This window comes from Phocoena phocoena, chromosome X, assembly GCF_963924675.1.
Source record: "Phocoena phocoena chromosome X, mPhoPho1.1, whole genome shotgun sequence".
Lineage (NCBI taxonomy): Eukaryota > Metazoa > Chordata > Mammalia > Artiodactyla > Phocoenidae > Phocoena > Phocoena phocoena.
In genome coordinates, this window is record NC_089240.1 from 42070113 (window position 1) to 42083988 (window position 13876).

At 46.3% G+C, this 13876-nt stretch overlaps 1 protein-coding gene across 1 annotated transcript; it reads left to right on the forward strand.

The window, feature by feature from the left end:
* The first annotated feature begins 2364 nt into the window (after positions 1-2364).
* LOC136142096 (CXXC-type zinc finger protein 1-like) lies at positions 2365-5681 on the forward strand. The gene is made up of 8 exons (XM_065900159.1): positions 2365-2568; positions 2683-2846; positions 3227-3434; positions 3536-3646; positions 3970-4019; positions 4235-4331; positions 5285-5437; positions 5535-5681. The coding sequence occupies exons 1-8, from the start codon at positions 2365-2367 to the stop codon at positions 5679-5681; spliced, it is 1134 nt and encodes a 377-aa protein (XP_065756231.1).
* The last annotated feature ends 8195 nt before the right edge of the window (positions 5682-13876 follow it).

Below are 13876 nucleotides of genomic sequence, written 5' to 3' on the forward strand. Positions count from 1 at the left end.
AAATCTTTTTCTACTTTCTCGACTTCTAAAAGCTGATTTACTTGTTTTTCTTTGTTTTTCTCATTGCCTACCTCATGATTTAAATAGCAGATAGTAAAATGGTACTAATATGAAATTATTCAAAATAATTGGAAATGATACAGGGATCAGTTTTCCTGCCACATACAATAATGCGGTGAAGATCACTCTGATGTGTGAAACAGTGAGGCGCTGACGTCATAAGAGACAAGTGTATCCTTCATGACGCACAGAACACCGTGCATGTAACTATGGTTTCTCTGTAACTATGGTTTCTCTGTAACCATTTGCTTCAAACTTTGGGCTGTACAGCAGCTCCGTTATTAAGGGTCTGGAGCAAGTGCAAACACAGTACTTTCGGGAAGGGGTGGCGCTAAGGTCGATACCGGACTGGAAGTCGCTTTGCTGCCGTTTTTACTTCAGCTGCCTTGAAGCTCTCCTCCGTGTAGCGCCTACCGGGCGCTGAGGTATCTTGTGAGGGCTTTGAAGACGGACTTGGAGGGGTGGGTGAGGGGTCGTCCAAGGGGATTTGGGGGTTAATAATGGGTGTCTTTGGAGTCAGTATGGGGACTTGTTCGAATTTGAGTTGAGCGCTCAGATCATTATTTTCTGTCTTCTTATATTGTCAGCTGAGACCACAGTTGGGTATGTATTGTTTTCGTTTTCGTTAAGTTCTAAGTATTTTCTAATTTCCGTTATTATTATTTTTTTTACCAAGAGTTTAGAAATGCCTTTTCAATTTTCAAAAGTTAAGGCTTGGCCTTCCCTTCTGGTGCAGTGGTTGAGAGTCCGCCTGCCGATGCAGGGGACACGGGTTCGGGCCCCGGTCCGGGGGGTCCCAGATGCCACGGAGCGGCTGGGCCCGTGAGCCATGGCCGCTGGGCCTGCGCGTCCGGAGCCTGTGCTCCGCAATGGGAGAGGCCACCAAGTTAAGGCTTTTGTTTCTAACGCAACTTATCTGTGCCCTGTGTGATGCTTATTCATTGGAAAGTGTTCAGACTTCCTTTAAGACTAAGGCCAGGGTGAGTTTTTATTAATATTGCATCTGTAGCTCGAAACTAGTATGTGTTCTCTGGTTGATAACTGTCTTAACCAAAACGTGTGTATTCTCTGTGTGTGTGCTTGCTCTTTTAATCTTTGAGAGTAATGATTTGCGTGTGTGTGCAAATGCACACAAACATTTAAAAACATTTGTATATTTATATATTTTAGTAGGCGTTACTGGGTTCAGGTAGGAGTAGTTTTCAGAATAAAGATTGTCAAATTATTCTAGGTGAGTGAGTCAGGGCAGACAGCGCACAGCGTGGCACGTGCAAGTGGGGGAGGGGGCAGGGCTTGGCATGGCTCAGCACGTGAGAGGTAAGGCAGAACAGAGTACGTACAGGAAGTGGGGAGGGGTATATGAGGCTGAGAGTCTGGGAGGCGGGCAGGGCCTGGCAGCGCATGGGACCCACAGGGCTGGGAGCCTTAAGGCAAGACAGAGTGTGTCCAAGAAGGCAGAGTCAGGCACGTGGAGCCTGGAGAGACTAGGCAGAGTGGGCGGGACAGAAAGGTGGGCGGAGCATGTCTGAGGGGCTGGGCCGGCTGGGCAGAGGAGGCTTGTCTGGGACCATGGTGTAGGGCAAGCAGGGTAGCAGGTGTGTCCTGGAGGGTGGACAAGGCAGGCTGAGCCCTCTAAGTGTAAGGAGGTGGAGTCTAGCTTTTCTGGGTGGATATGCAGGGCCTTATGAATTCGACTGGGCAAGATGCAGCCAGATGGACTAGCCAAGTGTGTCTGGATAAGGTGGGCAAGCAGGGCCAGGTGGTGCCAGTCATTCCCAGGCAGGCAAGACCTAGTGTATCCAGGCAGGTGCTGTGGGCCCCAGCCACAGTGGCCAGAGGGTGAGGCCAGGAGTGTTGGGGCAGGGTGAGCCCATCCCCACCCACTTAGTGCTGACCCAGAGGCCTCCTTCCATCAGCACAGGAGCGCTACTTATAATCCCTGGTCTCTGGTGAATCTAGGACACAGGGTGGTTGGGGGAATGGAGCTGGTGCGAGGGTCTGCCCGTCAGTTCTTAACTGGGATACTCTCAGAGACTTTGCCATAGTCCCCCTGACAACTGCTCACTCGATCACACCTGCCTCAACTACAGAAGTCTGAGCTGTCCCAGAAGTACCAGGTGGGGGCAATGCCATGGGCAGTAAAGGAGGCCATACACCAGCTGTTGTCTGAAAAGGACCTGCCTCAGTACTGAAGCTTATACCAGGACTTTTATATACGAGATTCTTGACAGTCAAAGCCTGATGAGTGTATGGCAGGGCCCCTGCGTGGAAGGATAAGGACATTGAAGGCAGGGAGGCTCAGCAATGAAGAGAGAGGAGGCACGGAGTGTCCAGCGATCATTTAAGAAACAAATTGGGGAGACCTGTCAGCATTTTTCTAGCCTACAGCCCTGGATGAATGACACTGAGGACTTCCCATTCCTAGATTCTGCACTGCAGAAGCAGGCAATGGATACGAAGAAAAGGAAGAATTTGAAGAAAAAAGTGGAGTGGAAGATGACAGAAATGGTGGAATGGGGGGCATGGAGGCAGAGGTTGGGGGCAGAATGCAAGGTAGTAGTACAGGGTTAGGGGGCTGACACTGATTCCCCTGCCCCTGCTTTGACCACTCTTGTCTCACAGAAGGAGAAGCAGCAGAAGCTCATGGAAAAGTCAGAAGACCCAGAGCAGTCAGATGCCGAGCACCCAGCCTCACTGCGGCAGTGCCTGGGACCTGGCTGTGTGCACCCCACCCGGCCAGGCTCCAAGTACTGCTCGGACGACTGTGGCATGAAGCTGGCAGCTGAGTGAGTGCACCTGGAGGTTAAGCAACAGGGAATAAAGTAGGGCATGATCTATGCCAGCTGTAAGTCCATCTACCCCGCTACCTATGTATCCTCCACCACTCGTCCACTCACCCACCTGTCCATCCACCCTTACATCCACCGACCCGCTGAACCACCCATCCACGTTCTATCCACCAACCCACTCATTCACCCTCAACAGTCACTTACCCACCCAGCTGTCTAGCCATCCACCCAACCATCCACCATCCAAGCACGCATTCACCAACATTCACTCATCTACCATTCATTATCCTAAACATCCACCATTCGGTCACTCATCCATTTCTTCTTATTTTGATGTCCCCACATACGCATTCCATTCTTGCTGTCTCCCCTTCCAGCCGCATCTATGCGATCCTGCCCAAGCGCATCCAGCAGTGGCAGAAGAGCCCTTGCGTTGCTGAGGAGCATGGCAAGAAAATGCTCGAGCGCATCCACCGTGAACAGCAGGACACCCACACCCGCCTGAAGGACATAGAGTGCCATTTCCATGAACTTGAGGCCATCATTCAGCGTGGCAAGCAGCAGCCTGTGTGCAAAGATGAAGAGGTGAGTGGGAATGCGTGGGGTGGAGCAGAAAGGTGCCTGATATCTTGCCCTGCCGTCCCCACCCTGCACTGCTTTACTGGCCCTTCTACTGTCCTATGCAGAGTGACAAACGTGGCAGGAACAGCGTCAACCTGCAGATCTTCTGTGTCTCCTGCGGGCAACCCATCAAAATGCAGGTTGCCCTGCGCCACATGGAGCACTGCTTCGCCAAGGTTGGAGCATTGGCTGGGGGAAGATGGGGCAAGGATGTTTTTGGCTGGGTGGGGTCCATGAGGAGGGGGGCAGGTTTGGTGCCCGGGTATTTGTTGTAGAAGAGAATACAACACACATCCATGGCTCTACCCATTTGTGCTTTTCTTCCATCCCCAGTAAAGGGGCCAAGATTTGGGCATCAGCCACTGGTGAGGGGGGGACATGGCTGAGCAGACAGGAGCGTAGGGTCCACAGGGAGCAAATGTGTTGTTTGGGGCTTTTTCATGGGAGGTCACGCAGTGTGTGTCTATCGTTCCTCCCATGTGTACTCTTTTTTCCCCAGTATGAGCGCAAATCGCCCTTCACGTCCATGTACCCCACTCGCATTGAGGGGTGAGTGTGAGTGCTACTCAGGGTCAAAGGCACGATGTGGACGAGGTCAGGAGCAGGGTGGGCAAGATCAAGGGCAGGATGTGGGTAGGCTCAGAGACAGAGGTGGGCAGATTAGCGGCAGGGTGTAGGTGGGGTTGGGGACAAAGTGTGGGCAGGGTTCAGGGCGGGACCACCCTCCTCCTGACCCTTAGCACCTCACTTTCACCTGTCCCCAGAGCCACAAGGCTCTTCTGTGATGTTTACGACCCATGGAGTAAGAGCTACTGTAAGCGACTCCAGGTGCTATGCCCTGAGCACTCGAAGGACCCCAAGGTGAGACTTTTCTTTCTCTACCTCATCGCCCTCCATTCCTCCCCTTCTCCCTACCTGACCACCTTCCTCTCGTCCTCCAGTGCTTGATTGCCTCCTATTCCTTCTTCCTTCTGCGTGACTGCCTTCTTACCTCCTGGCCAATCCCTATGTATCCCCTCCTCCTTTCCTGACCTCCCCTACATCCCCCTTCTCACTGCCCAATCACTTTCTAGTTTTACTTTTCTCTCTGCCTGTTTATTTATTCATAATCTCCTTGCCTGACCCCGCAGGCCAACATTTCTCTCTCCCTCTGCCTGACCAGCCTCCGTTCCTCTGCTCCTCACTGCACAACCATTCCCCATTCTTCCCTTCTCCTTGCTTGCTCATCTCCCTTCTTTTCCTAGCCCCTGCCTGACCACCCCACAATCCCCCCTCTCTCCCTGCATGGTTACCCTCAATTCCTCTCTTCTCACTTGCTGACTTCCTTCCATTCTTATTCTCCCTGCCTCACTTCCCCAATCGCCTTCTCACTGCTTGTCATCTCCTAAATCCCTTCTTCTTCCCTGTTTGATCAGCCCCCATCCCTTTCACCCTCCCAGCCTTATTCCTCACCTCCCCCATGCTTTACCAACCCTCATTCATCTACTTCTCCCTGTCAGACCTCCCCTCCATCCTTCCTCTCCTTCCTGTTTGATCTCTTTCTGTTCTTCCGTCCTTCCTGCCTGATCACCTCCATTCCTACATCCCTGCTTAACTTCTTCCTCCATTCTCCATGATTGATCATCCCCCTTTGGCCCCCTCTTCTTTACCTAATCACTGAATTCCTCTCTTCGCCCCTGCTAGGTCACCACTCCGCATTCCTCTCCTTCCTGCCTGCCTGCCCTCTCTTCCCCTCTTCCTTGCATCCTGCCTGCCTGATCACCCTCCATTTGCCACCCTTCACGTACCTCATCATCTTTCATTCTTCCCCACAGGTACCGGATGAAGAAGTGTGCGGTTGCCCACTAGTGAAAAACGTCTTTGAGCCCACCGATAATTTCTGTTGCCTCCCCAAACGCTTGTGCAGTCACCACTACTGCTGGGAGAAGCTGAGACGTGCCGAGGTGGACCTAGAGCGCGTGCGCATGGTACGTACGTTACATGGTACGTTACATGGTATGCCCCTTAGGGGCTGAGAGGCGGGATGGAATCCTAGAAGCCCCTTCTCATGCTTGCCCCCCACAGTTGCTCAAGCTGGAAGAGCTGGTTGAGCAGGAGCACAAGGTGCGCACAGCCATGAAGAATCGGGCAGGGCTGCTGGCCCTGATGCTTCATCAGACAATCCAGCATGACCCGCTCACCACTGACCTACGCTCCAGAGTAGACAGCTGAGCTCTGCTCAGCTGAGGTCCTGTACTCAACACCCTGTGCAAGGGAGACACTCTACGAATTCCTCACACACCTGTTGCTCTAATATATTTCTCAGGGCATCTCAGAGTTTCTCTGTGCTTCTCTGCTCCCCATTTAGTCTCCTGTCTCGGTCTACGCCTCCTTGAGGTGGGGTGGTCCTCAAAATCTCCCTCTTTCTGTCCGTTCCTGTATCCCCCGTCTCTTTCTTTCCTGAATCTGGGTGCGGTCAGGAGATCTGCCCTACCCTCATCTCCCACCATCCTGAGTTTTGTTTAAAAACTTTAGAACAAGAGATTTTAATATCCTCTGGTGGCCCCTAAGCCGTTCTCTCTGGCCACAAACCCAATTCCGAACCTCCAGTGGTGGTGGGTGACAGTGCAGCTTTACTTGGGGGGTGGGCTACAGTGCACATTTGGGGGTGCCTGTGATGCCCACTGTGCTCGGTGCATCCTCTTCTGTCAACGGAGATGTGATCTTATGAAGGGAATGCCAGTGACTCTTGTTCTCCTAAGTCCCCCATCCCAGTCCATCAAATATGTAGTTGGCACCTGATTAGTGTACCTTGACCAACTTCTGTATAATTGTTAATATTCCCCAGGCCAGAGGTGCTGGGGAAACGTTGCAATGGAGGGAATAGGTGAGTGTGGGATAGTCCTCCTTGGTGATTCCACTTTGGGACACTGAGGAGAGTCCAGGGTGTCATAGCAATTATGTCCCTGCCCCCACCGACCTTGGTCCACCCTTTACCATACCACGAGGTCCCAGCCTTTTCTGTCAGCCTTGGCCCCTGCCAGTCGAGTCCTGGTCTATCTGTCTCCCCCGCAAACCTGCCCATCCTGTCCTGTCCTCCTCCTCCCACTACCCTGCTCTGGGTCTGCCCTTTCCAGCTGGCTCTGCCCATTTCAAGCCTATAGGGTTGCCGGAAGAGGACTGGGACCTCTGCCACATCTGCCTTTGCCAGCCCCAGCCAGGCCTCCTGTGCCAGTAGAGGTGTGTCAAGCAGTGCTGCCTGTGGGTACTGGTATGTCTCAAATGATGGACTTGAACTACTCTTCCTATTCTTTTTATATTCACGGGCCCCTTAGGGATATTTTCATTAATTTTCACTGTTACACTTTTCCCCGGGGACTCACATATTTCACCTAAATGTTTAAGTATGTTGCTCTAGACTTAAACCTCATATTCCACGATAACTAGTATATTAGTTCTCTAATGCACTACGTATCTGGTGCAATATCTCCTTTTTTATTACTAGTATTGTACTTTTTTTCTTTTAAACTTCATCAGATTTTCCAGGAGCTAAGCCATATAGTCAATTATTAGAAAGGCTTACCCTTTTGTTTTATTTATACTCCCTAAATTTATATTTATGTACTTTACTTAAGCTTTATGTACTTAAGCTTTTATTAACTGCCACCTTGATTTTTTTGTTTTGTGTTTCATTTTTCTATGTGTTTGCTTCATTTTGTTCTTTCTCTACCTTCTTGAGTCAAATTCCTAACGATTATTTTTTGGTTTCCCAGTCTTTTTTTTAATAGTAAAGGATTTGAGACTATACACTTTTTTCTAAATGTAGCTGTGTCTCATAAACTCTGGTATGAAAGGTGCAACTTCAGAATTGATTTCTCACTTTGATCCTAGCTATTGAGGAACGTTTCTTAGTTTCTAACTGGTTAAAGTAGTTTGGTTATCTTTTCTTTCTTTTTTTGTAATTATGGTTTTACTGTGATCAGAGAATGTAGCCTGTTGAATCTGAACTTGTAAACATTACTCAAGATTTTCTCTGTGGGCCAGATTACTCAACTGAATTTTGTAAAACTTTCATGGATATAAGAGAAGAAACTATATTCTCGGTTAGGTACAGATTACTCATTAGGACTTTTCAATCTAGTTTGAGGATTAACATTTCTTTACTCTGATTTTTTGTCTTTTTGTCTACTCCATCTGTTATATTATCAAAAGAGAGAATAAATGTTATATTTTAAAACAAATTTCTCCTTATAGTTCTGTTTTTGGCAGGGGATGGGGGGATCCTAAAATATATATCTTTGGCCATTTTTCACAATGCCACTATGTGTTTTCTTTGTTTTGCTTGTTGAGTCCTTTTGACCTTGAATTTACTTTGGTAAGTACATCATCACTGCTGCTTTTATTTTGCTGCCACTAATCTGGTGTGTCTTTGCCTAAACCTTTATTTTGCATTTTCCTCTTTGTTTAAGATATACTTCTTTTAACTGCATATAAGAGTATTTTTTGCTCTAATCCCACATTTGTGTCTTGAGATTCAGTCCATTTAAATTTGTATAATGATGATAACCTTATTTTTTTGTATTATATTATGCTTACTATCAATTTTACTACTTCCTAAATATAACTTTCATTCTTTTCTCCTTCCTAACACCTTTATGACATTTCTGTTCAGTTTTCTCCCCCCCCATACCTCATTAGTTTGGTAATTTTTATGTTTACTAATTGTCTGGTTATATATTTGGTTCTCTCTAACAGGCATGATTTATGTTTTTTCTGTTATTTGATCAGAATATAATTAACCTTTCTTGGTAGAGGAAGATACTCTATCCTCCATATCTGCCTCATCAATGTGAACAGTATTATTTCCAGATTTTCCTAGAAACATTTAAACTGCTTTTATGAAGACTGTATTTTTCTTAGGTTAAGTCAATTCTGCTTCAAGAAAACTTACTTAACATTTTTATTCAAAGTCCCCAGTCACTTTATTTGTCATAATTTAACTATAGCTATATGAATGTGTACTTGAGGGTGTGTATTTTACCACAACAGTCATTGCTAACCATTGTCTTGCTCTGTTATTTTGAGATCTATCTTCTGATTTAGTATTCATTTATTTAGAATACTTCCTTTAGTGTTTTCCTCAAATAGAGTAAATTGGTAGAATAGTGTTCATATTATTTAATGTCTGAAGCTGTTTATTTCTCCATGGTCTATGGGAAGTAGCTTCTAAAATGGCTCCCAATGATCCTTGCCTCCTGGTATTCATGGCCTTGTGTAATTCCCTCCATTTGAGTAATTTGCTTCTAATCAATAGCATACCTTTAACACTGAGGAGATGCCGCCTTCATGGTTAGATTACAAGAGATTGTAGCTTCTATCTTGCTAACAGGCTGTCTCCCTTGTTGGATTTAGTGAACCAACTTGCCGTGTTGGGGAGGCCCGTACAGCAGGGAACTGAGGGTGGCCTTTCACCAACAGTGGGTACGAAACTGAGGCTCTCAGTCCAACAGCCCAAATGAACTGAATCCTGTAAACAACCATATAAGTGAACTTGGAAGCGGATCCTTCCCCAGTTGAGCCATCAGATGAGTCCCCAAGCCTAGCTGAGACCTTGAATGCAGCCTCATGAGAGACCCTAAAAGAGGACCAAGCTAAGCTGTGCCCAGATTCCAGACTCATATGAACTATGGGATAATAAATGTGTGTTTTTTTTAGGCCACTAAGTTTATGGGGATGTAGAGCCAGGCAATTAGGGACTGGAGGGTCAGTGGCTTTGTGAGGGACTTCTGGAATGAAAGCCATAACATCTTTCAGGAATGGTCAGTGTTTAGCTGCTCCGTAAGTCAGTTTTGGAAACTATGCGGGTCAGTAACTGGCAGTCTAGGAAGACGGATGATTGGAAGCCGGCTGGGGGTGTGGCACTGGTGTGCCCATGTTGGGCATTATTCGAGGTTCCTGTGGTCATCATGGATTAATGATATGAGGAGCATGGGCCATGCCAGTGACCGGAAGACTTTGAAGTATCCTCTGGCAGTCCCTGTAGTCCAACCATAGATGGCTTCTGCTGGTCAGTAAATGATTGGCAGCCAGAGGAATCAGGGGCATGGTCCCAGGGATTTGGGACCTCACGTGACCAGAGATCAACTTTCCTGAGTTCGTCAATCACTGGAGGACCTGGTGCACACCTGGTTTTCAGTGTCTAAGAAGTGGGTGGGGAGGGTGAGTTTGAGTTTTCATCTCTGTCAGAAGAGGGAGGACCAGGTAGGTTGCCCTGGATGTGCACTGAAACATGCAGAAGCTCAGTTTATGCACACAAGATGTTGTCTCCCGTCAGCCTGAGCACTTTGAAGACAATGGAAAATAGGAATATTGTTTATTGGGAGCCAACCCTGCTTGGGGTTCAGAATCGCAGAGTGACAGGGACTTCCCTGGTGGTGCAGTGGTTAAGACTCCACGCTCCCAATGTAGAGGGCGTGGGTTTGATCCCTGGTTGGGGAAGATCCCACATGCCGCGTGGCACGGCCAAAAAAAAAAAAACAATCGCAGAATGACTGAGTATGGGCACTTTGGAGTCAGCAGAACTTGGCTCAAGTATTTCCTGGTCCTTCTACTTGCTAGCAGTGTGACCTTGGGCAACCGACTTCACCTCACTGTGCTTCAGCTGCTTCTACTGTCAAATGGTCCTAATGATGATCATTGTCAGGTAGCTGACAAGGTTGCAGTGAAAATTAAATGAGGTACCTGATATTGATCACCAGGGCCTCAGGGCAGAGGCAAATTCCAGACTTGGTGTCCCTGAGACAGGTCACCATCTTCCTGCTGCATGAACACCACGTGGCTGGTGTCCCACATCCAGAGCCCTTCCTGTTTCAGTGGAAAATGTGATGCAGCCGATGGAGGAAAGGTGAGATGGGAGGGTCAGCCCCACAGCCTAGAGGAGGGGGAGGCAGCTCCCTGCAGGGTGTCTGCGAGCGAGGTCTGGGTGGAGGTGACCACAGGCCCCAGTCAGGGAGACGCTACCCCCTGATGCCCCGCACAGGCCCTTCAGTCCTCACTGGCTCTGTGCACATGCTCAGTTGATCCCCACCAGAGCTGCTTTCCCCCAGCTCAATACTGTTAAATAAGCTATAGACCTAATTCAAATTTCACCATTTTTCCCACTAGTGTTCTTTTTGTTTCAAGATCTTCTCCAACCTTTGACTGCTCCTCTGTCTATCCTTGTCTTTAATGACCTTGACACTTTTGAAAGGTACAGTTCAGGTATTTTGTAGAATGTCTCTCAACTTAGGTTTGTCTGTTATCTTCTCATGATTAGATTGTGGTTTTGCATTTTAGCAAGAATGCCACAGAAATGTCCTCAGTGCACTTCTTGAGGAGGTACGTGATGTCGATGTTAACCTTGATCACTTGGTTAAGGTAATATCTGCTGGTTTCTCCATTGTAAAGTTTCTATTTTTCGCATTGTACTTAATAAATACCTTGGGGAAGATACTTTGAGACTATGCGAATATTCTGTTTCTATTCAATCTTTTGCCCACTAATTTTAGCATTTATCAGTGGATCTTGCCTACAACAATTATTACCGTGGTGTTTGCCCAATAGTGGTTTTGTATTTCCTTCATTCCTTCTACATTTATTAATTGGGATTATTCTCTAAGAAAGAGCTGTCCCTCCCCTCTCACTTATTTATTGTCTTTTTATTCACTTTTTAATTTATATCAGTATGGACTCATGGATATTTATTTTATTCTCTGGGTTATCCTCCAATACAGTAGCCCCTCCTTATCCGCAGTTTAGTTTTCCGCAGTTTCAGTTACCCATGGTCCAATGTGGTCCAAAAATATTAAATGGAAAATTCCAGAAACCAACAATTTATAAGTTTTAAAATTGTGTGCCATTCTGAGTGGTGTGATTAAATCTCCCGCCATCCCGCTTCGTCCTGCCTGGGGCTGTGAATCATCCCTTCATCCAGTGTATCCCACCCGTTTGTTGCAATATAGCAGTGATTGTGTTCAAGTAACCATTATTTTACTTAATAATGGCCCCAAAGTGCAGGAGTAGTGATGCTGGCAGTTTGGCTGTTCTCTACTGTGCCTAATTTATAAATTAAACTTTATCATAGGCATGTATTTGTATAGGGAAAAATAGTATGTATAAGGTTCGGTACAATATGGGGTTTCAGGCATCCATTGGGGATCTTGGAACATATCCCCCATGGATAAGGGGGGAGCTACTGAACTAGCATTATTGATCGTGTTGATCACATTGTCCCAGCTGTGACCATTGGGAGCTCCTTCAGGTTGGCTAATGTGTCCTTTTTTTATTGTTTAAATAAACTTTAAAAAATCTAGAATAGCTTTCGATTTATAGAAAAGTCTCAAAGATAGTTTTCCCTATCGTTGACATCCTACATTGCTATGGTATGTTTGTCACAACAAAGGAACCAACATTGGTACATTACTGTTAACTAAACTACACACTTTATTTGCATTTCTTTGGTTTTAAACTAACGTTTTTTTTTTTTTTTTCTGTTGCAGGATCTCATCCAGGACACCACATTACATTTATTCATCATGTCTCTTTGGCTTCCCCTAGACTGTGAGTTTCTCAAGCTTTCCTTGTTTGTGATGACCTTGACAGTTTTTAGGAGTACTGGTCAAGTGATTGATAGAACATTCTTCAGTTGGTTTTATCTGACACTTTTCTCATTACCAGACTAGGGTTTGAGATTTTGGGAAGAATACCACAGAAGTGAAGTGCCATTCTCATCACTTCATATCAGGGGTACATGCTATGAACCTGACTTATCCCCAATAATGTTAACCTTGATCACTGCCTTGGCAGAGGTTTGCCAGCTTTCTCCACTATAAAGTTACTCCCCACCCCCTTTCTATACTCCACTCTTAGGAAGCAAGTCACTAAGCACACCCAGGGATGGGGAGAGGATGTTAACCACTACTTCCTGGACGGGGAAATATCTACACACATTATTTGAAATTCTCCAAGTTATCTGTCTCATCTCTCCCATTTATTAATTTATTCAATCATGTATTTATATCAGTATGGACTTACGGATATTCATTTTTATTTCGTGGGTTATAATCCAATACTATTGTTTATGTTTTGTTGCTCAGATTTCTAGCTTTGGCCATTAGGAGCTCCTCTGGGTTGGCTTCTGTATCTTTTTGACACGCCCTGCCTTTTTTGAGTACGTTCTTACTTTTTGGCACCACAAGATGTTTCAGGTTCATCTTGTAGTTTCCCTGCTCCAGCCCTGGACTCAACCACTTCTCCAAGAAGCCCTAACTCCTTTTATTGGAGAATGGTATTGAGAAACAGGATCTGGGCACTAAATATGCTCACTGACTAGTCAGAACACTCCAGTGTCACCTAGTTTATTCTTAGAGCCCAATCAAGAGACAGAAATCACACAGGAGTTTGAAGAGAGCATGTTTAATATAAGTAATTAACTATAACAGGGAATTGGAGTAATGGGAGATTGGCTACTAAGAGGTAAAGAGCACTCCAAAGAATAGCAAATATAGGGAGTAGCCTTTATCCCTAGTGCTGAGATAAAGCACCTGAGAAAGAGGCCACTCCCCATCTCTCCACCCCGGCTTAGAACTTGATCTAATTGGAAAGGGCACGACCAAGACCCATTGGATGGCAGAGAAGTTTGCTGAGCTCGTTGGCAGGGCTTGATGGAAGTCTGCCCTCTGGGATGATGGAGGAAGACGTTTATGGGATGTGCCACATGCTTATGGCCGCTGGGTGCTGCTGTCCACCTAGGGATGCACTGCAGAAGCCATGGGTGCTGCAGGAACTTGGTGAGAGCAGCACACCAGAACTAGGAAGAGAAGTCTCTTCCTCCTCCAGTGTCTTTCTATGCCCTCTACTGATAACTGAAATACTTAGGCTAATTTCTTTCCTTTCCCATCCTCTTCAGTGCCGTTATACTATTCATTTTTAATATAGGTATGTTCATTTGTTAGCTTATATGTCATTTAGGGTTCACCCCACATTGTAGTTAATTTTTTTGGAGGATGTGAAACCGTATGGTTTCATGAGTCAAAGCTACACAAAAAGGTATATTCAGAGAAGCGTCACTTATCTCCTTGTCCCTACTATCCTGTCCCTTTCCCACCCATCCCCTGTGGGTAAGTGAGCTCTTTAGTTTCAAGTGTATCCTCCTGTATTTCTTTTGCAAGGACATGTATGTCTTCTTATATCCCCTTCTTTCTAGACACTCTTTAAAGCTTCACTTTCTTCATTTAACGATATGAAATCACTCCATATCCATTCATAGTCTTCCTTTTGTTGGAGATCTTTAAGGTGGATTTCTAGATGTAGGATTGCTGACTCAAGAGGTAAGAACAAATGTAGTTTAGTTAGATATTACCCAATTCCTCGCCAGAAAGATCGAACCA